Below are 26,163 nucleotides of genomic sequence, written 5' to 3' on the forward strand. Positions count from 1 at the left end.
GCCCGTGCACTCTTTTATCAGCCGGTATCTTTACACCATTCATGGAAGAGGCTCAAGGCTACCAAATGGAGCTCACATTAGGATTAAGATTCTATGCCTATGTTAGTTTTGTACACCTATAAAAATAAACTTGAACTTCAATTGTAGGGCTGTGGTGATGGTGTATGTAATATCGAAAATCACAACACCTCTACGCTGATGGACGGGTATTCTGATATTTAATTTCACAGTTTTCAGAGATGCAGGATCCTTCTCAGAGCTCAGCAGAATCCGTATCAGTGTAGGCTGGAGGCACAATTGACCTTGTTTATTTCATGTACAGTGGATATCACCAGCAATATATAGAATTTATTGTCTGTCCCTTATTGTCTCTGAACTGAGGAGGCAGCTCAGATTCAATGTCATTGTTGAGAAGCATATGAAATGCTGGGGGATCACAGCAGGAGAGGAAACACCTGTGGTAATAAATGGAGTCGACATTTGCTCAGGCCCCTTCATCTGGACTGTATGAGTACCAATGAATTCCTGTGTGCTTAAAGTTCAATATAAATTTATTATCCAAGTACATACTGTATACATCACTGTATACAACTCATGATTTATTTTCTTGTGGGCATTCACAGTAACTACAAGGAACGTTTTAGAATCAATGAAAGACTACCCTAACAGGGCAGACAATCAATGTGCAAAAGACAATAAACTGCAAATACAAAATTAATAAAAAAGAAAGACAATAAATAAGCAATAAATATCGAGAACATGAAATGAAGAGTCCTTGAAAGTGAGTCCATAGGTTGTCGGGACATTTCAGGGATGGGCGAGTGAAGTTGAGTGAAGTTAACCCTCTGGTTCAAGAGCCTGATGGTGGAGGGGTAATAACTGTTCCTGAATCTGGTGGTGTGGGTCCTGAGAGGTAATAACTGTTCCTGAATCTGGTGGTGTGGGTCCTGAGGGGTAATAACTGTTCCTGAATCTGGTGGTGTGGGTCCTGAGGGGTAAGAACGGTTCCTGAATCTGGTGGTGTGGGTCCTGAGAGGTAATAACTGTTCCTGAATCTGGTGGTGTGGGTCCTGAGGGGTAATAACTGTTCCTGAATCTGGTGGTGTGGGTCCTGAGGGGTAAGAACGGTTCCTGAATCTGGTGGTGTGGGTCCTGAGAGGTAATAACTGTTCCTGAATCTGGTGGTGTGGGTCCTGAGGGGTAATAACTGTTCCTGAATCTGGTGGTGTGGGTCCTGAGGGGTAATAACTGTTCCTGAATCTGGTGGTGTGGGTCCTGAGAGGTAATAACTGTTCCTGAACCTGGTGGTGTGGGTCCTGAGGGGTACTAACTGTTCCTGAACTGCTGGTGTGGGTCCTGAGAGGTAATAACTGTTCCTGAATCTGGTGGTGTGGGTCCTGAGGGGTAATAACTGTTCCTGAATCTGGAGGTGTGGGTCCTGAGGGGTAATAACTGTTCCTGAATCTGGTGGTGTGGGTCCTGAGAGGTAATAACTGTTCCTGAATCTGGTGGTGTGGGTCCTGAGGGGTAATAACTGTTCCTGAATCTGGAGGTGTGGGTCCTGAGGGGTAATAACTGTTCCTGAATCTGGAGGTGTGGGTCCTGAGGGGTAATAACTGTTCCTGAATCTGGTGGTGTGGGTCCTGAGGGGTAATAACTGTTCCTGAATCTGGTGGTGTGGGTCCTGAGAAGTAATAACTGTTCCTGAATCTGGTGGTGTGGGTCCTGAGGGGTAATAACTGTTCCTGAATCTGGAGGTGTGGGTCCTGAGGGGTAATAACTGTCCTGAATCTGGTGGTGTGGGTCCTGAGGGGTAATAACTGTTCCTGAATCTGGTGGTGTGGGTCCTGAGAGGTAATAACTGTTCCTGAATCTGGTGGTGTGGGTCCTGGGGGGTAATAACTGTTCCTGAATCTGGTGGTGTGGGTCCTGAGAGGTAATAACTGTTCCTGAATCTGGTGGTGTGGGTCCTGAGGGGTAATAACTGTTCCTGAATCTGGTGGTGTGGGTCCTGAGGGGTAATAACTGTTCCTGAATCTGGTGGTGTGGGTCCTGAGGGGTAATAACTGTTCCTGAATCTGGTGGTGTGGGTCCTGAGGGGTAATAACTGTTCCTGAATCTGGTGGTGTGGGTCCTGAGGGGTAATAACTGTTCCTGAATCTGGTGGTGTGGGTCCTGAGGGGTAATAACTGTTCCTGAATCCGGTGGTGTGGGTCCTGAGTGGTAATAACTGTTCCTGAATCTGGTGGTGTGGGTCCTGAGGGGTAATAACTGTTCCTGAATCTGGTGGTGTGGGTCCTGAGGGGTAATAACTGTTCCTGAATCTGGTGGTGTGGGTCCTGAGAGGTAATAACTTTTCCTGAATCTGGTGGTGTGGGTCCTGAGGGGTAATAACTGTTCCTGAATCTGGTGGTGTTGGTTCTGAGGGGTAATAACTGTTCCTGATTCTGGTGGTGTGGGTCCTGAGGGGTAATAGCTTTTCCTGCTTCTGGTGGTGTGGGTCCTGAGGGTTAATAACTGTTCCTGAATCTGGTGGTGTGGGTCCTGAGAAGTAATAGCTGTTCCTGAATCTGAGGGTGTGGGTCCTGAGGGGTAATAACTGTTCCTGAATCTGGTGGTGTGGGTCCTGAGGGGTAATAACTGTTCCTGATTCTGGTGGTGTGGGTCCTGAGGGGTAATAGCTTTTCCTGCTTCTGGTGGTGTGGGTCCTGAGGGGTAATAACTGTTCCTGAATCTGGTGGTGTGGGTCCTGAGAAGTAATAGCTGTTCCTGAATCTGAGGGTGTGGGTCCTGAGGGGTAATAACTGTTCCTGAATCTGGTGGTGTGGGTCCTGAGGGGTAATAGCTGTTCCTGAATCTGGTGGTGTGGGTCCTGAGAGGTAATAACTGTTCCTGAATCTGGTGGTGTGGGTCCTGAGAGTTAATAACTGTTCCTGAATCTGGTGGTGTGGGTCCTGAGAGTTAATAACTCTTCCTGAATCTGGTGGTGTGGGTCCTGAGGGGTAATAACTGTTCCTGAATCTGGTGGTGTGGGTCCTGAGAGGTAATAGCTTTTCCTGCTTCTGGTGGTGTGGGTCCTGAGGGGTAAGAACTGTTCCTGAATCTGGTGGTGTGGGTCCTGAGAGGTAATAGCTGTTCCTGAATCTGGTGGTGTGGGTCCTGAGGGGTAATAACTGTTCCTGAATCTGGTGGTGTGGGTCCTGAGACTGCTGTACCACCTTCCTGATGGTAGCAGCCAGAAGAGAGCATGGTCTGGATGGTGGGGGTCCTAGATGATGGATGTTGCTCTCCTGTGACAGCTCTCCATGTAGATCTGCTCAATTCTGGAGTGGGCTTTGCCTGTTATGGACTGGCTGTATTCTTTTGTAGGCTTTTCCGTTCAAGGGCATTGGTGTTTCCATACCAAGCTGTGTTGGAACCAGTCAATATACTCTCCACCACCCACCTGTAGAAGTTTATCAAGGTTTTAGATGTTATGCCAAATCTTTGCAAACTTCTAAGAAAGTAGAAAAACTTTTGTGCTTTTTTGGGAATGACAGTTGCATGTAGGATCCAGGACTGACTCTCTGAAATGATAACATCAAGGAATTTAAAGTTGCTGACCCTCTCCACTTCTGATCCCCCAATGAGAACTAGCTTATAGACCTCCAGTTTCCTCCTGTTGACACTGAGTGAGGTTTTGTTGTTGTGGCACCAGTCAGCCACATTTCAAATCTACCTCCGTACAGTGATTAATCAGCAAATCACTTTGATTTGGCCAACAACAGTGCTGTTGTCAGCAAATTTAAATATGACATTGGAGCTCTGTTTAGCCTCATAGTCATTAAGTGTAAAGTGAGTAGAGCAGGGCGCTAAGCACAGCCTTGTGGTGCACCTGTGCTGATGGAGATTGTGGAGGAGATGCCATTGCCGATCTGAACTGACAGGGGTCTGCAAGTGAGGAAATCAAGGATCCAGTTGCATAAGGAGGTACTGAGGCCAAGGTCTTGAAGCTTATTAATTAGTTTTGAGGAAATGATAATATTGAATGCCGAGCTGTAGTCGATAAAGAGAATCCTAATGTATGTATCTGGTGTGTTGCTCCATATTCCAGCATCTGCCATCTCTTGTGAATCCAATTGCATTGATGGGTGTGTAACACATTCCACATGCTTTCTGAGAAATATTGGGTCTAGTGAACAGGAACATGGACAGGAGTCAAGATTCAAGTTTGTTTATTCTCATTCTTCAGTACATAGTGTAAAGAGGAATGAAATTATTGTTACTCTGCATCCAATGCAGCATAAAAATGCAAAGAATACAATGAGAAATACAAATATAATACTTAAGCTTAGCTTATATACATAGATTGATTGTAAGTACATAAAGTGATGCTAGGTACTGGAGGATCTATACATAAGAAAACTCTGACAGGAAATGATAAAAAAGTGATGGTGGGAGTGTGGTGGGGTGGGGTGATGGGTGGAGGTGTGGATCTGCCTGATGTTTTAGGGAAGTAACTGTTTGCTCTTCTTCTATTCCCCACTCTGGCATTTTACCTCTTCTCACCTGCCCATCATCTCCGCCAGGTCCCTCTTCCATCCATTTTTCCTGTGGTTCACTCTCCTCTCCAATTAGATCCCTTCTTCTCCAGCCCTTTACTTTTCCTACTCATCTGGCTTCACCTATCACCTTCTAGCTATCCCCTTTCCCCGTCCGCACCTTTTTATTTTGTCACCTTCCCTTTTCCTTTCCAGTCCTGAAGAAGGGTCTCGACCCAAAACATGGACCGTTTATTCATTTCCAGAGGCCCCGTCTGATCTGCAGAGTTCCTCCAGTATTTGGTGTGTGTTGCTCTGGATTTCCAGCCTCTGCAGAATTTCACGAGTTTATAACTGTTGTTGAGTCTGTTGGTCCTGACATGGATGTGGTGTAGCTCCTTCCCTGGTAGGAGTGCGCAAACAGACCATAAGCAGAGTAGGTGGGACCTGTGTGATACAGCTGGCCTTGTCTGGGTGGCATGTAGACTGCTGTTGGTGATGAATTGGGCAGTTTTAACTACCCGTTGTAGAGCCCTCCTGCCTTCCACTGAATGGTTTTTGTGCCACACGTGATGCATGTTAGGATGCACTCAGCTGTACATCTGTAAAATGACGTGAGTATGGATGTGCATAGTCCAGCTCTCTTCAGCCTCTTCAGAAAGTAGTGGCATTGGTGAGCTTTCTTGACTGTGGAGGATGTGCTCTGGGACTATGGGAGGTCGTGTGAGACGTGCGCTCCCAGGAGACTGACTCTGCTTGAGGAGTGTGCATGGTGCAAGTTTTTCTAAAGTTAATAATCATCTCCTCTCTCTTGTCGCTGGTTTATTTTTAGACTTTTAATACCAGCTTTGAGCAGTTAAAATATGGTTGCAGTCAACAGTCTGTTCCCACTTAGAGTTGAATTAACTTCGGTTGAAGGAGAAAACTTGTGACTCCAGGATAATGTGGAAATTTACTGAGCTGATTTGAAACAAGTCCATAAACTAGATTTGCAGAAAATCCATTTGCATTTTTTGTATGTATAAATTTTGGGCCTGTTTCGCAGTTCTCCAACCTGTGGTGACCTACCCCATTACGATATTGGATCGGGAATTTCTGGTGCTATTCACCTAAGCTGCGTTGTAATTTCCCAGTTAGATTTTTCACTGGTACACATATTATTAACATATGTAGAGCCTATATTTTACTCAGTGGAAGAGATTGGATCCAATTACTTTGATTTACAACTTGGATTTGCTAATAGATGGATGAACGAGGGCCTCATCATGGTAAATGCTGTGATTGAGAGTGCACCACCCACCCCCCATATCTACCAGGTTGGGATATTATCTCTACCTGTCGAAAATCCACTCCTGTCATTTTGTTGTTCCTTGAAGTCCTTGTTAAAGTTTCCTGAGTTGGCGCAGTGACAGATCCATTGAACTGTGTCCGACTGCTATGACTTCTGGTTGGGGTAATGACCATATTAGATCAGATTATGAGAACACTCAGTCCTCTTTTATTGTCATTTTGAAATGCATACATGCATTAAGAAATGATACAATGTTTCTCCGGAGTGATATCACAGAAAACAAGACAGACCGAAGACTAACACTGACAGAACCACATAATTATAACATATAGTTACAGCAGTGCAAAGCAATACCATAATTTGATAAAGAACAGACCGTAGGCACAGTAAAAAAAATGTCTCAAAAGTCCCCGAGTCGATCGACTCCTGAGCCCCCGATAACAGGCGGCAAAAGGGAGAAACTCCCTGCCATAAACCTCCAGGCACCGTCAACTTGCCGATGCCTTGGAAGCAGCCGACCACAGCCGACCCTGAGTCCATCCATCCGAAAACTCCGAGCTTCCAAGCAGCCTCTCCGATACAGCCTCCCGAGCGCCATCCTCCGCCGAGCGCCTTCAACCTCTCCCCGGCTGCTGAAACACGCAAAGCCGAGGATTTCGGGGCCTTCAGCTCCAGAGATTCCGGTTACTACACAGTAGCAGCGGTAGCAAAGCAGGCACTTCAGAAGTTTTCCAGATGTTCTGCTGTGCTCTCATGTCTGTCTCTATCAAATCAGGATTGTGCACGGTCCCTTACTTGACAAATAACAGATATTCATCACCGAAGTGGCCGCGTGCGCTGTCGTCACGCCGCCATCTTCTCCCCCCTCCCTGCCATGGAATAGGTTCAGCTTGTTTCACCTCAGTACTAGTGTCCTATTAAATCTTCTCCCATCTATTTGCCTCTCCTTGTTTTATCCTATCTTCATGTCAGCCTGGGATTAGGGAGGACAGGTAAGAATGCTGTTGCTATCGCTTACCTGATATGTGGTGGGATTGGGGAGGGGTAGCATGGGTAATTGATGGTCAGGATATTGGTGGGCCCAGAGGAATTAGGGGAGGCAGGAAGATCATCATTAGGATGAGGAGTTCCATGGGTAAAATTACAAGGTGAAGAGTATTGGATTGCAGCTGAGGGCCATGGGAGAGGGAAGCAATCATAGGATCATTAAGAGGAGAACTGGGGAAGAGCCTTGTTATTCCTCCTGTTCACCTCCCTGTCTCAGCTTCCATCAATTACCAATTTCCTAAAGTCCAGGAACTGTCTGAAAGTTGAAAACAAAAAGCCAGGAAACATATGAATTCCTAGTCAAGTAGCCTCTTTAGAATATTTATATAATGAAAAAACTTCTTGAGAATAGATTTGTTTCCTAGCCTTCTGCCATTTCGTTTTTGTTCAAACCAGGAAAAAAAGCTGAGTTGTTTTCAGTTTCAAATTTTATTTAATTTTTTTCCTTCTGCCCAAGCCACATAAGCATTTTGGTAGTTAATAAATGCTCCCAGTTTTCTTCTGAGATCTCGGTGCTCTTTCACTGATTATGCGTTATGGCACAATTAAAAGAAGTCTGCAATATTGCTTGCCCCAAGGTCTTGGTCAACCCTTTACTAAACTAAACCAGATTCACTGCTCATTCATCTCTCTGTTTTCCATGTTTGATGCTGTAGTTTGGGAAGGTTGCCAAACTTAGCTGTAGTGAGAACAACACAGACTTCACCTTGATAGTAATTCATAGCACGAAGCACTTAAGGCCTTTTTGATGAAGTGGCACCCTGTACGATTAATCTCCCTGATGTCTGCATTCACTGTCCGAACAGAACCATCAATCATTCATGCTCACTTTATTTTGTGAAGTTTGATTTTTCTGATGAGAGGGTTGTAATAATTAGCAGCATAACCTTCTGTGGGATGCATGCCAGACGTCATAAGGCACATGTTAAACAAGCATGTACTTTACACTGTTTCCTTTTCTATACACCCGATAGGACATTCCAACCTTCGGTGTATATCTCACAATGCGTGGGTCTATTCTGTGCTTTCATGCCGCAATGCCTCATGCTAACTTTAAGGTGTCATGTGACATGATCATGGTTTTCTGGTCATGTATAACCAATGGCTGAAATCTTTGACACCAGTGACTTAATTTTCTACCTTCATAATTTAATACCTGTGTGATTTTTCTATCAATGCTTCAGTAATATTTTCAGTAGCTCTGTTTTCCCTTTCTTGGCAAAGTGAGAGCCCAGATTTTGGTATATGGTCTACCCGCACCCCTCAACCTACTTGAAAAGTATCTGTGTGCCTGAGTACACTGCTGGCATTGAGTACACTTGCCAGGCATTCTTGTGACATAGACCTTTGTAATTAATGCATGAGCTCGAAAAATGTACCTGAATTGTTTGGGTGGGCCAGAACTATCCTACTCATGAATGGAGTATAGTGTAGGGAGGTGTATGGTCATGCACATTTGTAGAATGATTATTTTCTAAAAGGGGAGACAATGTGGAAATCGGACGTAGGAGTCCTTGTGCAGGACTCTCTAAAAATTAACCCAGGTTGAATTGGTGGTAAGGAAGGAAAATGCAAAGTTAGCATTGATTATGCAAGGACTAGAATATAAAAGCAAGGATACCTGACTCACTTAATGTACAAAATCAAAGGTACAAGTTGAGTAAAACAGAGGGATAAGCACACAACTTTGTTGTGCGCCTGTGCTGCTGATGATTGTGGATGAGATGTTGTTGCCAAACCATACAAATTGAGATCTGCAAGTGAAGGAATTGTGGATCCAGTTACAAGATGCAAAGAAACACTGAATGAGGTAGATCCAGGACATATACACAGGAAATTCTGCAGATGTTGGAAATCCATAGTAACATACACAAAATGCTGGAGGGTTTAGGAATTACTATAAAACCCTCCAGTGAGGGGGGTGCTGTTGTAGTCTGGTGCACTGACCCCTACCTTGCCGAGGCACAGCAACAACCCGCAGATACCTCCTCTTATTTACCCCTCAATCATGACCCCACTAAGGAGCAACAGGCCATTGTCTCCCACACCATCACCAACCTTATCAGCTCAGGGGATCTCCCATCCCACTGCTACCAACCTTATAGTTCCCACACCTCGCATTTCTCATTTCTACCTCCTACCCAAGATCCACAAACCTGCCCATCCTGGCAGACCTATTGTCTCAGCTTGCTCCTGCCCCACCGAACTTGTTTCTGCATACCTCGACACGATTTTATCCCCCCTTGTTCAATCCCTTCCCACCGTTGTTCGTGACACTTTTCACGCTCCGAATTTTTTCAGTGATTTTAAGTTCCCTGGCCCCCACCGCTTTATTTTCACCATGGATGTCCAGTCCCTATATACCTCCATCCCCTACCAGGAAGGTCTCAAAGCTCTCCACTTCTTTTTGGATTACAGACCTAACCAGTTCCCCTCTACCACCACTCTCCTCCATCTAGCGGAATTAATCCTTACTCTTAATAATTTCTCCTTTGGCTCCTCTCACTTCCTCCAAACTAAAGGTGTAGCCATGGGTCCCAGCTATGCCCGCCTTTTTGTTGGCTTTGTGGAACAATCTATGTTCCAAACCTATTCTGGTATCTGTCCCCCACTTTTCCTTTGCTACATCGACGACTGCATTGGCACTGCTTCCTGTACGCATGCTGAGCTCATTGACTTCATTAACTCTGCCTCCAACTTTCACCCTGCCCTCAAGTTTACCTGGTCCATTTCTTGCATCTCCCTCCACTTTCTTGATCTTTCTGTCTCTGTCTCTGGAAACAGCTTATCTACTCATGTCTACTATAAGCCTACTGACTCTCACAGCTACCCATACTATTCCTCTTCCCACCCTGTCTCTTGCAAAAATACCATCCCCTTCTCGCAATTCCTCCATCTCCGCCGCATCTGCTCTCAGGATGAGGGTTTTCATTCTAGGATGAAGGAGATGTCTTCCTTTTTTTAAAGAAAGGGGCTTCCCTTCCTCCACCATCAACTCTGCTCTCAAACGCATCTCTCCCATTCCATGCACATCTGCTCTCACCCCATCCTCCCGCCACCCCTCTAGGAATAGGGTTCCCCTTGTCCTCACCTATCACCCCACCAGCCTCCGGGTCCAACATATAATTCTTCGTAACTTCCGCCACCTCCAACGGGATCCCACCACTAAGCACATCTTTTCCTCCCCCCATTTTCTGCCTTCTGCATGGATCGCTCCCTACGCGACTCCCTTGTCCATTCGTCCCCCCCATCCCTCCCTACTGATCTCCCTCCCGGCACTTATCCTTGTAAGCGGAACAAGTGCTACACATGCCCTTACACTTCCTTCTTTACCACCATTCAGGGCCCCAAACAGTCCTTCCAGGTGAGGCGATACTTCACCTGTGAGTCGGCTGGGGTAACATACTGCGTCCGGTACTCACGGTGTGGCCTTCTATATATTGGCGAGACCCGACGCAGGCTGGGAGACTGTTTCGCTGAACACCTATGCTCTGTCCGCCAGAGAAAGCAGGATCTCCCAGTGGCTACACATTTTAATTCCACGTCCCATTCCCATTCTGATATGCCTATCCACGGCCTCCTCTACTGTAAAGATGAAGCCACACTCAGGTTGGAGGAACAACACCTTATATTCCGTCTGGGTAGCCTCCAACCTGATGGCATGAACATTGACTTCTATAACTTCTGTTAATGCCCCTCCTCCTCTTTTTACCCCTTCCCTTATTAATTTATTTATTATTTTTTGTTTTTTCCCTTTTTTTCTCTCTCTCTTTTCTCTCCTTCTGTCCTCTCACTATAACTCTTTGCCTGATCTCTATCTTCCTCTGGGCTCCCCTCCCCCTTTCTTTCTTCCTAGGCCTCCTGTCCTATGATCCTCTGCCTTCTCCAGCCTTGTGTCCCTTTTGCCAATCAACTTTCCAGCTCTTACCTCCACCCCTCCCCCTCCTGTCTTCTCCTATCATTTCAGATCTCCCCCTCCCCCTCCCACTTTCAAATCTCTTACTATCTCTTCTTTCAGTTAGTCCTGACGAAGGGTCTCAGACCGAAACATCGACTGTACCTCTTCCAGTAGATGCTGCCTGGCCTGCTGTGTTCCACCAGCATCTCGTGTGTGTTGCTCGGATTTCCAGCATCTGCAGATTTCCTTGTGTTTGCAAGTTTGAGACATGTTTGATTTGCAGCGGGAACAATAATCATGCTGCATGATCAGAAATTTCAGGTCACAGTGATTCTCTCCAAACTATAAAGAACACAGGATTTGCCAAGCCCAATTCCCAACTTTGCTTAGTTAGCCTATAGCAGTGCATAGTGGTGAAAACCAATGAAGGATTACTTCTCTAGAGCACTGGTGTGGAATTTAGTTCCTGATCGTTTATGTCTGTGGACTTGGTGGGACTGTGGCATTCAACTATCTCCATTTCGGATGTGAATGTTGACCAACTGTGTGAGATAATGGAAGCTGAGCAGCAGCTATAGATTTAAAGCCCAATGAATGACTCGGCACTGAGAGAAGGTAACTAAAGAATACACTGTATGTTGGATATTTACAGGGGAAACTTCTATGAGGCTTTCTCCGGTTGTTACTATGTTAGCTATGTGGATAATGTATGAAGACACTGAAGTAAAGCACAATTAATGTGTATTCCTTGGGTTTACCCAGCTCTAATGCCAAGGTTGGGCTTACAAGTGGGGCAGCATATTGTGGAAATGCCCTCTCATAAAACGTGGAGCATCTCAGTTCAAACTTGACATTGGAACTATTCCATTCTTGCTAATTTGCCTGGAATATAATTGTCCTGTTCCAAGTAGCTGATTTACTGATCTGATGTAACTTGGCAGTCCTATTGTGCCAATGTCCTAACACAGGTTCTTCATGTCAGAAGGCAAAACCTACAATCTCTCTGTTGCAGACATTGGTAATGAGCATGGAGAAAACTCCCTACTTCTGGCACATATTCATAATCTCATTTCCTTCATCTGGGAAGAGAACTTGCCAAAGATCTCAACAATGTTTTAATCATGACAATCTTCAAGAAAGGAAACAATTCTAACTACAGTAATTGCAGATGAGTCTTCTGGCTGTCTGCTCAGGGAAAGTCATCACAGAAATCCTTCTCAATCCCCTTTGCCCAGTTGTCAATGAATTTTTCCCAGAGCTGGACTTCTAATTCCATCTATCAAGAGGCGGTGTGGACTTGATTTTCACAATGCAACAGATCCAAAAATATTATAGGAAGTAGCTTCAAACATTGTGCTCAGCTTGTTTACCCACTAACTAAATTGAGAGGAGAAAGGTATGAAGGACTTGTTGTGTAGATTGGTTGAAGAAGATTGGGAGAAGTTTAAGTGCTAAAAAGCTTGGTTAAGTGCTATGAACACTTCATAATAATTAAGTTAAGAGGGAAAACCAGTATTATGTAAAGAAAACCTTATTTATTTGGCACCAGTCTTGCAGAAATGTTTACCTTTCAACTCATGTGACCTGAAAATATTTCCAAACTGTTGCCAATATTTGTGGCTTATACAGATGTTATATTTGCTGTGGAAACATCTGTAATGGCAGTTATAATTATTTGTTCACATTTCCTTGATGAGTTATATACCACAAACTGTATGCCTGTAAACATACTCAACAAAGTGCCTTGCACAAAAAAGGCGTTTCAGATTTCCAGCATCTGCAGTTTATTTTTTAAATACAAGTTTCTGGCCCAGTAATGAGTGAGAATGAGCTTCCTAACAGAAAATGGTGGAGCTTCAGAATCTGTAGTGTCATTGTCAGAACCTCTTTTTCCATCTAGACATGACTTTTTTCACTCTTTCATCAATGTGAATACAATGGGCCAGGCCAGTTATCATAATGGAACTTCTCCCCAATGGCAACATGAGCAAGATTTAGGCCACGGGTGATGCCATCGTGCACGCAAAGTGCTCACTGCAGAGACTTCTCTTACATTGGTTGTTTCTTCTTATGCTATCAGGGTTCATTCTTCCTAAACAGTTGATGTCTCGTTGTCTATACCTATGAAAGTTCTAGCAGAAAACTAGAATGGCATTAGACCATGCAGTGGAAGGATAAAATCTTAGTTAATTTTCCTGTTTTCCAATGGCCTCAGCCATTTTGTGTGATTTAATTAAGTTACCTCTTCTTTCCCAAGAATGTATTTGCTAATCTGGAAATTAACATTATGACAAAGGCTTCTGAACAAGTCATGGGGGACTTCAGTATGCAGGTAGATTGGAAAAATCAGGTTGGTGCTGAATTCCAGGAGAGTCAATTCAAATCAACTTGGTACAGTACACAGTAAAAATGAAACAACATTCCTCCGGGATCCTGATGCTACATGAAACAACACAAAACCTCACTAGACTATGTGAGACAGCACAAGGCTCCACTAGACTACGTAAAACAACATAAAAACTGCACAAGACTACAGACCTGCACAGGACTACATAAAGTGCACAAAACAGTGCAGGGCAGTACAATAATTAATAAACAAGACAATAGGCACAGTAGAGGACAAATTACAATATAATAATAAATGATGCAGATGTCAGTCTAGACTCTGAGTATTGAGGAGTCTGATGGCTTGGGGGAAGAAACTGTTGCACAGTCTGGTCGTGAGAGCCCAAATGCTTCGGTACCTTCTGCCAGATGGCAGGAGGGAGAAGAGTTTGTGTGAGGGGTGCATGGGGTCCTTCACAATGCTGTTAGCTTTGCGGATGCAGCTTGTGGTGTAAATGTCTGTAATAGCGGGAAGAGAGACCCCGATGATCTTCTCAGCTGACCTCACTATCTGCTGCAGGGTCTTGCAATCTGAGACAGTGCAATTTCTGAACCAGGCAGTGATGCAGCTGCTCAGGATGCTCTCGATACATCCTCTGTAGATCGTTGTGAGGATGGGGGGTGGGATATGGACTTTTCTCAGCCTTCGCAGAAAGTAGAGATGCTGCTGGGCTTTCTTGGCTATGGAGCTGGTGTTGAAGGACCAGGTGAGATTCTCTGCCAGGTGAAAACCAAGAAATTTGGTGCTCTTAATGATCTCAATGGAGGGGCCGTCAATGTTCAGCGGAGATTGGTCACTCCGTGCTCTCCTGAAGTCAACAACCATCTCTTTCGTTATATTATAGAAAATTATAGAGTGCCTACAAGATGACTTTTTAGAATGGTTCATGAGTGAGCCCACTAGAGGATCAGCTACTCTGGATTGGGTGTTATGCAATGAACTAGAATTGATTAGAGGCCTTAAGGTAAAAGAACCCTGAGAGGCAAGTGAGCATAATATGATTGAATTCACCCTGAAATTTGAGAAGCAGGAGCTAAAGTTAGTTCTGTCAGTATTACAGTGGAGTAAAGGGAATTACAGAGCCATAAGAGAGGGGCTGGCCAGAGTTGATTGGTAAAGAACACTGCAAGGATGATGGCATTGATTGGCAAGGATGACGGCATCGAAGCAATGGCTGGAATTTCTAGAAGGAAGTCGGAAGGCACAGGTTATGTACCTCCCAAAGCAGAAGAAGTATTCTAAAGGAAAGATGACACAACAGTGGCTATCAAGAGAAGTCAAAGCCAACATAAAAGCCAAAGAGAGGGCATATAATAGAGCAAAAATTAATGGGAACTTAAAGGATTGGGAAGTTTTTAAGAACCAACAGAAGACAATTAAAAAGGGCATTAAGAAGGTAAAGATGGAATACGAAAGTAAACTAGCCAATAATATTAAAGAAGATACCAGAAGTTTATTCAGATATGTAGAGTGTAAAAGAGAGGCAAGACTGGATATCAGACCACTGGAAAATGATGCTGGAAACGTAGTAATAGAGGACAATGTAAATAGCGGATGAACTGAATAAGTATTTTGTATCAGTCTTCACTGTGGAAGACACTAGCAGTACAGTGGAAATTCCAGATGTCCAAGGTCATGAAGTGACTGAAGTTATCATAACTAGAGAAAGGTTCTTGGGAAACTGAAAGGTCTGCAGGTAGATAAGTAACCTGGACCAGATGGTGTTCTGAAAGAGATGGCTGAACAGATCGTGGAGGCATGAGTAATGATCTTTCAAGAATCACTAGATTCTGAAATGGTTTGGGAAGACTGGAAAATTGTAAATGTCACTCCACTCTTCAAAAAGAGAGAAAGGCAGAAGAAAGGAAACTGTACGCTAGTTAGTCTGACCTCAGTGGTTGGGAAGATGTTGGTGTCGATTATTAAGGATGAGGTCTCAGGGTACTTGGAGGCACAAAATCAGCGAAAGTCAGCATGGTTTCCTGAAGGGAAAATCTTGCCTGACAGATGTGTTGGAATTCTTTGAAGAAATTTAGATTTAGATTATGAGAACACTCAGTCCTCTTTTATTGTCATTTAGAAATGCATACATGCATTAAGAAATGATACAGTGTTTCTCCGGAGTGATATCACAGAAAACAGGACAAACCAAAGACTAACACTGACAGAACCACATAATTATAACATATAATTACAGCAGTGCAAAGCAATACCATAATTTGTTGAAGAACAGACCATGAGCACAGTGAAAAGAAAAGTCTCAAAGTCCCGAGTCGATTGACTCCCGAGTCCCCAATAGCAGGCGGCAAAAGAGAGAAACTCCCTGCCATAAACCTCCAGGCACTGTCAACTTGCCGATGCCTTGGAAGCAGCCGACCACAGCCGACACTGAGTCCATCCATTCGAAAAATTCGGGCTTCAGACCAGCCTCTCTGATACAGCCTCCCGAGCGCCATCCTCTGCCAAGTGCCTTCAATCTTGCCCCGGCCGCTGAAACACACAAAGCCGAGGATTTCGGGGCCTTCAGCTCCGGAGATTCTGGTTACCACACAGTAGCAGCGACAGCAGAGTGGGCATTTCAGAAGTTTTCCAGATGTTCCTCCGTGCTCTCACGTCTGTCTCCATCAAATCAGAATTGTGCACGGTCCCCTACTTGACAGATAACAGACATCACCACCAAAGTGGCCGCACACGCTGCCGTTGCACCGCCATCTTCTCCCCCCTCCCGGGAGGATTTAATCTTCTCCCCCCTCCTGGGAGGATTTAAATAAGCAGGGTGGTCAAAGGAGAAGCAACTGATGTTGTTTGCTTGGATTTTCAGAAGGCCCTTGACCAGGTGCCACACATGAAGCTGCTCAGCAAGCAATGAGCCTATGATATTACAGGAAAGATTCTAGCATAGCTAAAGCAGTGGCTGACTGGTGGTGGATTGGCAGGAGTCAAAGAGTGGGAATAAAGGGAGCCTTTTCTGGCTAGCTGCCGGTGAACAGTGCTGATAAAACAGGGGTCTGTGTTGGGACTGATTCTTTTAATGTCATATCTCAATGATTGGATAGTGTAATTGATGGCTTGATTGCAAAGTTTGCAGACAATATGAAGATAGCTGAAGGGGCAGGTCGTTTTGAGGAAGTAGAGAGGCTATAGAAGGACTTAGACAGATTAGGTGAATGGGCAAAGAAATGGCAGATGGAATGCAGTGTCAGGAAGTGTAAGGTCATGCACTTTGGTAGAAGAAATTAAAAGGGTGATGATTTTCTAAATGGGGAGAAAATACAAAAAAAAACTGAGGTGCAAAGGGACTTGGGAGTCCTTGTGCAGGATTTCCTAAAGGTAAACGTACAGGTTGAGTCTGTGGTGAGGAAGGCGAATGCAATGTTAGCATTCTTTTCAAGAGGCCTAGAATACTGAATAAAAGCAAGGATGTAATGTTGAGATTTATAAAACACAGGTGAGGCCTCACTTGGAGTATTGTGAGCAGTTTTAGGCCCCTTATCTTAGAAAGTATGTGCTGAAACTGGAGAGAGTTTAAAGGAGGTTCACAAAAATGATTCCAGGATTGAATGGCTTGTCACATGTAGAGTGTTTGATGGCTCTGGGCTTGTATTTGCTTTAATTCAGGAGAATGAGGAATGACCTCATTGACACCTATTGAATTATAAAAGGCCTTGATAGAGTGGATATAGAGAGGATGTTTCCCATGGTGGGAGAGTCTAAGATCAATGGACACAGCCTCAGAATAGAGGGGCATCCTTTTAGAACGGAGATGAGGAGGAATTGCTTCAGCCAGAGAGTGGGGAATCTTTGCCACAGGCATCTGTGGAGGCCAAGTCATTGAGTATATTTAAGGCAGAGGTTGATATGTTCTTGATTGGTCATGGCATTAAGAGATACAGGGGGAAGGCAGGGGATTAGGGCTGAGAGGAAAATTGGATCAGCCATGATGAAATGGCAGAGCAGACTCAATGGTCCAAAGGGACTAATTCTGCTCCTATATCTTATGGTCTTTCCCCTACTAATACTTCTTGTTTTCTGATGTATAGGTATTGTTTCTTTGATAATATTTTCCTTTTTTATCCATGGGCCAGCAGACTGTTGAGGACGAGAGCTGGTGCCCCCTCCTTCACCACCACCTGTCCACCAGGTCAGCAGGTTCCAGATTTGCAGTTCTATGCAGTCAGGAGGCACAATAGCTGGTGACCCCCTAGGCGTGCAAATTGGTGAGATCAGAGTTCAAGACCTAGTGCTCAACTGGCAAAATTTGTGGGTTGATACAGAAGTTGAAATCTGTAGGGTCAATCAGAAGTCCAGAAGTCTGCAGAAGCCTGGGTTTGGGAGTCCACTGGGGAAGTTCAAGCCAAATGTTTGCAAATCCTTGAGTCCGCTGGAGGCTGAAGACCACCTGTCCTGGGCTTGGAGGACTGTATGTGCATTGGTGGGTGGGTGGGAGGAAAGGGGTTTATTTTACTGTTGTTGCTTTGTCGCATATTATGTTCAGTTCTGTTGTCCTCTGTGTTGTTCTGCCAAGCATTGTGGGCATGCTACAGTGTGTTTTGTATTGTTCTGCCAAGCATTGTGGGCATGCTACAGTGTGTTCTGTATTGTTCTGCCAAGCGTTGTGGGCATACTACATTGTATTCTGTATTGTTCTGCCAAGCATTGTGGGCATACTACAGTGTGTTCTGTATTGTTCTGCCAAGTATTGTGGGCATGCTACAGTGTGTTTTGTATTGTTCTGCCAAGCATTGTGGGCATACTACATTGTGTTCTGTATTGTTCTGCCAAGCATTGTGGGCATGCTACAGTGTGTTTTGTATTGTTCTGCCAAGCATTGTGGGCATGCTACAGTGTGTTCTGTATTGTTCTGCCAAGCGTTGTGGGCATACTACATTGTGTTCTGTATTGTTCTGGCAAGCATTGTGGGCATGCTACGGTGTGTTCTGTATTGTTCTGCCAAGCATTGTGGGCATGCTACAGTGTCTTTTGTATAGTTCTGCCAAGCATTGTGGGCATGCTATGTTTGTGCTGGAATGTGTGGTTGTTCATGCAAACAATGCATTTCACTGGATGTTTCAATGTTTTGAAATGAATTTGAATCCAATATTGAACAATTTAGCATGTTGTTTTAGAAATTTCTCCAAGTGTGGTTCTAGATAACAGGTGTTTTTCCAAACAATATTTAATTTCTGAGTATTTTTCCCAGAAATTTCTGGTCTACAAAATAGGCAGACATTCTGAATGCTGATTTCTCCTTCTACTTTTGTAAGAATCTAGTCCCTGCATAAAAAATTAAAACAATTTGAAAATACATGATTCATTCAGGACTGGTGTGAATGGGTAGTTGATAGTTGATGTGGACTGAATGGGCCAGAGAGCCTGTTGCTGTGCTGAATGTCTTCTGAGTCTCTACAAAGTACACTCTTTTCTAATGGCACCTTGCTGAAGGACTTAATGTAATGTTAGTGACTGTATCAGTATCTATGTCAATGCACCATTTCTTTTTGTTTAAGTTGCTGCCTTTTCCTGTGGCATGTAGATTGTTTAATATTTTCTCTTCAGGCTGCTTCAATATTATACAGACTTCTTCTTTGTGCCTTTCTGTTGTCAAAATGCTCCTTGTTTGCCAGACCCATACCCTGTGCAACACACCCAGCTCAACAAAGCTGTGCTTCCTATTTCCTGTCCAAAGCCTACCCACCCATCACTTTTCAGTTTCAATCTTGTTTAAATCTTTTTTATGGTCTATCCCAATTTCTCTAAAGTGATGTATCTGTGCAGATTTCTAATAATTCTCCTCTCCTCCAACTCTGGCTTCTAGCCAACTGTCTTCAGCCACCTAAGCTTCAGTTCTGAACTGCTGCTCTCCTAAACTTCTCAAGCATTCCAACATCCATTAAGTCCCCTGTCTTTGACCAAAATTTTGGCTTTATTTTCTGATATAGTTCTTCTCTGACTTGCTGTGTATTTTCCAAATCTTTGAATATTGATCAGCTTTTACCTCTCCCCTGACTTGAAGTAGATAGTGTTTCAATTAATTTTCCTTTATCCTCCTGAGTATTGATTCAGTAATTAACCCTCAGTTTCCTTGTCACTAAACATCTGTATCATGTCTGCAGTGAATTTATCAATATTGTATTGCTTCCAGAAGTTTAATATGGAGTGTTTTCCACGGAACTGTATCCATTTGTAGTCTTGAAGTAAAAGGTGAGATAGATATTCAGTGTTCTTAGTTTTTTTTGTTAAACTTGCATTCTAAATAGCAGCTGCCATTTGAAAGGTCACAAACACTTGTAAGTAAACTTTTAACTATTAGGTTAGATTAGATTAGATTAGTTTCAACCTTATTGTCATTGTGCCGAGTACAGATACAAAGCCAATGAAATGCAATTAGCATCTAACCAGAAGTGCAAAACAATAGTATTATTTACAAAATAACTGCGAATAAAAAGTAAGCGCTACAGCACACAAATATAAAAGTACTGAGACAGTACAATATGGGTGCAATACTGCTTAGCGCTGTGATGTGAGGTTCAGCAGGGTCACAGCCTCAGGGAAGAAGCTCTTCCTGTGCCTGCTGGTGTGGGAGCGGAGGCTCCTGTAGCACCTACCGGATGGGAGGAGAGGAAAAAGTCCATGGTTAGGGTGAGATACATCCTTGATAATGTTTTTCACCCTGCCCAGGCAGCGCTTATGGAAGATGTTCTCAGTGGTGGGCAATTGGGTGCCGATAATCCGCTGGGCAGTTTTCACCAAACGCTGGAGTGCTTTGTGGTCTGATACGGGACAATTGCCATACCACACTGAGATGCAGTTGGTGAGTATGCTCTCAATGGTACAGTAGTAAAAGTCTGTCAGTATCCTGGGACAGAGGTGAGCTTTCTTGATGCTCCGCAGGAAATAAAAGGTGCTGTTGCACCTTTTTGATCAGGATGGAGGAGTTCAGGGACCAGGTGAGATCCTCGAAACTGTGGACACCAAGGAATTTGAAGCTTGATACACGCTCCACTACAGCTCTATTGATGTAAGTGGAGACAGTGCCAGGTTGTTATCGGCACACCACGTAGCCAGGTGCTGGACCTTGTCCCTGTCTCATCATCCCCTCTGATCAGGCCAACCACCGTGGTATCGTCTGCGAACTTGATGATGGAGTTAGAACCGTGTACAGGAACTCAGTTATAGGTGAAAAGGGAGTACAGAAGAGGGCTCAGCACACAGCCTTGAGCCACACCTGTATTCAGGGTGAGAATGGAGGAGGAAAGGTTGTCTAACTTAACAGATTGGGGTCTGTTGGTCAGAAAGTCCAAGGTCCAATTGCAGAGGGATGAGCTGATACCAAGCTGGCAAAATTTGGTGATCAGCTTGGAGGGGATCACAGTATTGAATGCCAAACTAAAGTCAATGAACAGCATTCTGACGTAAGAGTTGGGGCTGTCCAGGTGGGTCAGGGCAGAGTGAAGTCTCGTGGAGATGGCATCGTCTGTAGACCTGTTTGGTGTGATAGGCAAATTGATGGAGGTCCAAGGTAGTTGGCAGACAGGATTTCAGATGTGATAGAACCAGTCTCTCAAAGTGCTTTGCAATGATGGGGGTGAGTGCAACTGGACGGAAGTCATGCAGGCCCTTGGCACTGGAATGCTTCGGCACTGGTATGATGGTGGCGATCTTGAATCTTGTGAGGGCAACTGCCTGGACCAGGGACAGATTGAAAATGTCCGTGAGGACCCTGGCCAACTGTCCTGCACACGGCCAGGTATGAAGCCACACTCAGGTTGGAGGAACAACACCTTATATTCCGTCTGTGTAGCCTCCAACCTGATGACATGAACAATGACTTCTCTAACTTCCGCTAAGGCCCCACCTCCCCCTCGTACCCCATCCGTTACTTATTTTTATGCACACATTCTTTCTCTCACTCTCCTTTTTCTCCCTCTGTCCCTCTGAATATACGTCTTGCCCATCCTCTGGGTACCCCCCCCCACCCTTGTCTTTCTTCCCGGACCTCCTGTCCCATGATCCTCTCGTATCCCCTTTTGCCTATCACCTGTCCAGCTCTTGGCTCTATCCCTCCCCCTCCTGTCTTCTCCTATCATTTTGGATCTCCCCCTCCCCCTCCAACTTTCAAATCCCTTACTCACTCTTCCTTCAGTTAGTCCTGACGAAGGGTCTCAGTCTGAAACGTCGACTGCACCTCTTCCTAGAGATGCTGCCTGGCCTGCTGCGTTCACCAGCAACTTTGATGTGTGTTGATTCCATTCGGACCAGCTGCTTTCCGTATATTCACCCTGCTCAGGGTGGAGCAAACTATATTGCTTGGCTTAACTTCTGGTTATAAATGGAAGTCAGTCTTCAGTTCTTAAAATGAAAATGGAAAGCCACTTGAAGTTCAAAAGCACTCTTTATAGAATAGCTTTGTAAATGGGCTCCGTATTTTAAAATGCTCTATCTGTAAAGAGTCACTGCACCTGATTTATTCTCACTCAAGAGTAGAATATAAGACAATCGGTTATTTAATTTTGGTTGTTTTAAACAGACAAGTTGACTCTTAAGTTGCTTAGTTCAAGGAAGCTTGTAGAACAGATGGATACCCATTTCGCATATTGATAACTAATGCGTTTATGGTTGAAAGTTATATGCACTCAGAAGTTAGTTTTACAGCATTAATAGTAGTTAGGTGAGATCTATGTCTCCAAAATACTTTTAAACCATTTATTTTAAAAGGATATCTAAGGAAATAGATAGTGAAGTCTACTGAGTACATAGATGCTTGTGAAGTCACTCAAGTGTGTGAAAGGGTATAAGTGTATAGAGCAGTTCAGGCTGATTAGAAATGGGATAAAAACCATCAAGAAGTCATGAAAGAAACAAGGGGTGAATCCATTCCTCCAGCTTCAGATTCTGCAACAGACAACTTGTTTGTCTGCATCTTTGATATGTCTTTTTGGTCGATAGGAATTGTACTGGTGTTTTGGAAATCCATAATCCTTCATGTCTGAGAATAGCTTTGTGCTCTGAGCTTTTGAAAGTGGTTTGTGTTTTAGAGATGGTTTGTAATAGGTTAATGTATTTAAGATAAAAATCCTCTGCGAGCTTTAAATGTGTTTTAAGAGTGTTGTTTGGATTTAAACATGCATCACTGTGAATAAATGGACAGTGCTTTAATCTACTTTGTTAGCTGGAAGTATCTTCTTGGTAGGTTGAGGGGAGTCACCAGTCAAGTAGTGGCTATTGGCAGCTAAACTTTCTGTTGAGAATAAACAGGGAAGTAAATTAGTCTTTGAAGATTAGTTAGTTACAATATAATCTCACTTTGGTGAGAGTACTCGTAGCTGTTTATATCTGATAGAAAGCGATAGAGTTCTAAACTCTTCGCTTCAGTTTAGACCTTCACGGTCAGCAACCCCAATACTAACAGAAAGGATGATCTTCTTATTTATTTCTAGCCTATAATTTTTCTTTTGTTGAGATGATGAGCTTTATTATGTCACCTAATGCCATTTCTCTTTGACGTATTTTCCCTTATCATCGAAAAGACAATGCCAAGCACCAATAGAATTCAGGGAATCTGTTCCTACTGTGATTGACTAATCTTGGTTCATGATAAAAGATTGTAAGGGAAATCTGTTACACAAGATAATTTGAAAGGTTGTAAGAGGAAACAAAATCACGACAAGGCGATCGTTTTTGCAGATCTCCAGTTTTTATTTATTTGACGAGGGATGAGTGGGGATTATACCTGTACCAGAATTTGCATTGTACAGCAACTTCTGTTAACAGTGAAAAGCTGAATCACTTACCAAGTGGTCTCAATAAGCAATTTTGAGAAAAGAATAAAAATGCTTAAATCCATTCTCAATTTCAGTGACAAATTACAATTAAAACTCAAATATTTAATGCTGAGTTCTTTAATCACAGCGTTTTGTTTCTGCCTCAAAATGATAGTTCAAGATTGATCATTCCCATTTCCCTTTCTTAGCCTGTGGATGCAAGGGAGCTTGATTCAAGAGATGTTTACAGCAAAATAAGTTAAACTGAATGATCTTATGTACGCACTTATACAAAAAAAATGTAATTGATGATAATTGAGAGTATTTGAAGAGTAAGCTATCCAAATTCAAATACAGAATCCATATTCTGAGGGGAAAAGGCAGTGATTTAGAAATAGTAGAATCCTTTGTCGTGGATCTCCTGTGTTTACCCAGGGAAGGGTTGACCTGTGCTCAGGATGGAGAGCAATTCTCATAATTACACTGATCACTGCGGTTAATCAGGAATGCTGTATTTCAAAAGCTTTGTTCGGTATGGCTAAAGTTTCAAAGTGCTCGCTGCCCATCTGCTGAAACACTTCCAGGTTAGGAGTTACGTAGACCTCGGTGGGGTGGGATTACGGACATGGAGCCTAAAACCCATGTAATAGATTCTCCACACTTCAGCAAAGTGCCCGCCATAGTTGCTGCAACAGAGAGCACAATTCAAACAGAAACAAGCAGCAGGAAAACAAGTGCTTGTATTCCTAGAGACATGCTATGACCTTAAGAAGTCCCAAAGCACTTCACGGCCAGCTAAGTATTTCTTGAGGCACAATCTCCTTTGTAATATCGGAAGTGTGGCAGCTAATTTACACTCTCAAGCTTTCACAAGCAACAATATGATAATGATTATATAATGGTTTTGAATGAGAGGAAAACAGAAGTGGCAGAGCATAAGAGCAAACTTTCAGCTCTTCTTTTGAAAAAACCATGGGGTCCTTTAAGTCTATCTCATTTTAAATGGGTGAATGGCAATATCTTCCAGCTGAGAGCCATGTTTTATGGCAACTCCCAACCAATTCTCGAGGCTTTTTCATCACTGTCGTTACTCGAAGAACAGTCGGCAGCAAACAGCACCTGGACCTCAAGCAGATACCATGAAGTTCATGGATGACACTTATAGTATTTTAACAGCTCATGCAGTTAAAAGATTGATTCCCTACTTTCAAATGCATCTCTGATCAGAGATATTGAGCAGCATAAACATAGAACAGAGAACATAGGGCATTACAGCGGTACACTGGCTCCTCGGCCCTCAATGTTGTGCTGATATTTTAACCTACTCTAAAATCAATCTAATCCTTGCCTACTACATTTCATCAACTTTCTATCATTCATATGCTTATCTAAGAGTTTCTCAAATGCCCCTAATGTATCTGCCCCTACCATCACCCCCGGCAAGGTGTTCCATGCACCCTCCACTCTTTGTATTAAAAACTTACCTCAGACATATGCCTTGTACTTCCCTCCAATCACCTCAAAATTATACCCCCCTTGTATTAGCCATTTCCACCAGGGGAAAATGTCTCTGGTCATCCACTCAATCTATGCCTTTTATCATTTTGTACATATCTATCAAATTACCTATCATCATCCTTCACTCCAAAGAATTGGAAATTAATTCATAAATTTATTTATTTATGTGTCTATTTATTTATTCATTCATTCAGATACAGCGTGGAATAGGTGCTCCTGTGCTGCTCAGCAATCCCCCGACTTACAGCATAATTTACAACGACCTATTAACCTAATAGCTGGTTTGTCTTTGGACTGTGGGAGGAAACTGGAGCACCCGGAGGAAACCCATGCATTCCATGGGACAATGAACAGACTCCTTACAGATGTCATTGGAACTGAACTCTGAACTCTGACGCCCTGAGCTGTAATAGCGTTGTGCTAACCGCTGCGCTGCGATATCACGATGCCTGAAAGAATTATCAATTAAATTGTACATTCATAAAACTGCAGCTCAGCTGAGATTTTCTGGAAATGATATTGTCTCCAGGAGAGATAATTTTAATCCCCACTCAGGGTCTTTTACCAGGACTATTGAACCCCTGTTTTAAAAGTTTTTTTTGAGGAAGCATTCAGATTTCTTAAACATTTCCAGTCACAGCCTTGCTAACATGGCAAAGCTTCAATATTTTTCAAAATTGGAAGGAAATGAAGGTGTGTAACACTGCCAAGCACGAGGATCGTGCCATCAAAATATTGGACACTATCATAAAGGAGTTGCAGTGCAAAGACAGCAAGCTCAAAAATAAAGAATAATTCAATCAACTAAATTGCTTCTTTCTTGTCCAAACCATTGATCGAATTGCTACACTCACTTTCAGGATAATGGATGGCTGGGAGAAATTGGCTTGCCCTAATTCAATTTTAATTCATAATCTGAAGGTAAATCCTAACTGTACTATGGACATCAACTGAACTTCAGGATTGATTATGCTGTCATAGGCATATTCTGCGGCTGTTTGTTCTTTGAAATCTTTGACACACTAAATGGTTTAATATCTTTGATTCTATTGCATTGATTTTGGTACAAATACAGTGAAACAAGTTCAGACAATGCAGTGGTTCATTGTCATGCACACTATTAAAGAACATTTGAGAGGACAAACACTTAATGAAAAACATCTGGCAAGTCGTCTGTTGTTTGGCAAGGAGAAAGCAGCTACACAGCTCATCTGTCCTGCCTCAGTGTTGCATTTTATGTCATATATCTGTATTTGGCAAAGTTATCTTTGTTTAAAAACGTATAAATCATGTTGTTGATGCCCCTTCAAGAGAACATGTCTGTTTCATTTTACAAATACCCTTTCATTTTTGCAGTGATCTGGATAAGAACAACATCACTCGCATCTCCAAGACTGACTTTGTTGGACTAAAGAATCTCAGAGTTCTGTAAGTGGAATCCAGCTGGAGTTTAACCTCACACCCTGTTATCTTAGTACTATTGCAATTTTAAAAAATTGACTGCTTATTCTCTTATAGTTCCCTATTCTTGTGCTGTTATTAAATGTGAGATTCAGTTTGCACAGCTGACCAACAGCATGATGTGCTAAAAGGGTAGGAACTTTTATCACTTACTAGCTTTGTCAATTGCAAGAGAAGGGTGATTGAATCTCAAGTGGAGTGTACAGTGTAACATGCCCCTCCCTTGGAGATAGGTTCGTGCCCACCTGTCCTTGGGAACATTCGATGACAATGGGTACATT

At 43.3% G+C, this 26,163-nt stretch overlaps 1 protein-coding gene across 1 annotated transcript in view; it reads left to right on the plus strand.

Annotated features, from left to right (window-relative positions):
• Positions 1–26,163, plus strand: part of LOC134349406 (slit homolog 3 protein-like) — a 674,478-nt gene that overhangs the window by 39,657 nt on the left and 608,658 nt on the right. Inside the window, exon 2 of the mRNA XM_063053662.1 lies at positions 25,778–25,849. Coding sequence (XP_062909732.1) covers positions 25,778–25,849 — 72 coding nt within the window. The remainder of the gene's footprint in view (positions 1–25,777; positions 25,850–26,163) is intronic.

The sequence above is a fragment of the Mobula hypostoma genome, chromosome 7 (assembly GCF_963921235.1).
Source record: "Mobula hypostoma chromosome 7, sMobHyp1.1, whole genome shotgun sequence".
In the NCBI taxonomy this organism is placed as follows: domain Eukaryota; kingdom Metazoa; phylum Chordata; class Chondrichthyes; order Myliobatiformes; family Myliobatidae; genus Mobula; species Mobula hypostoma.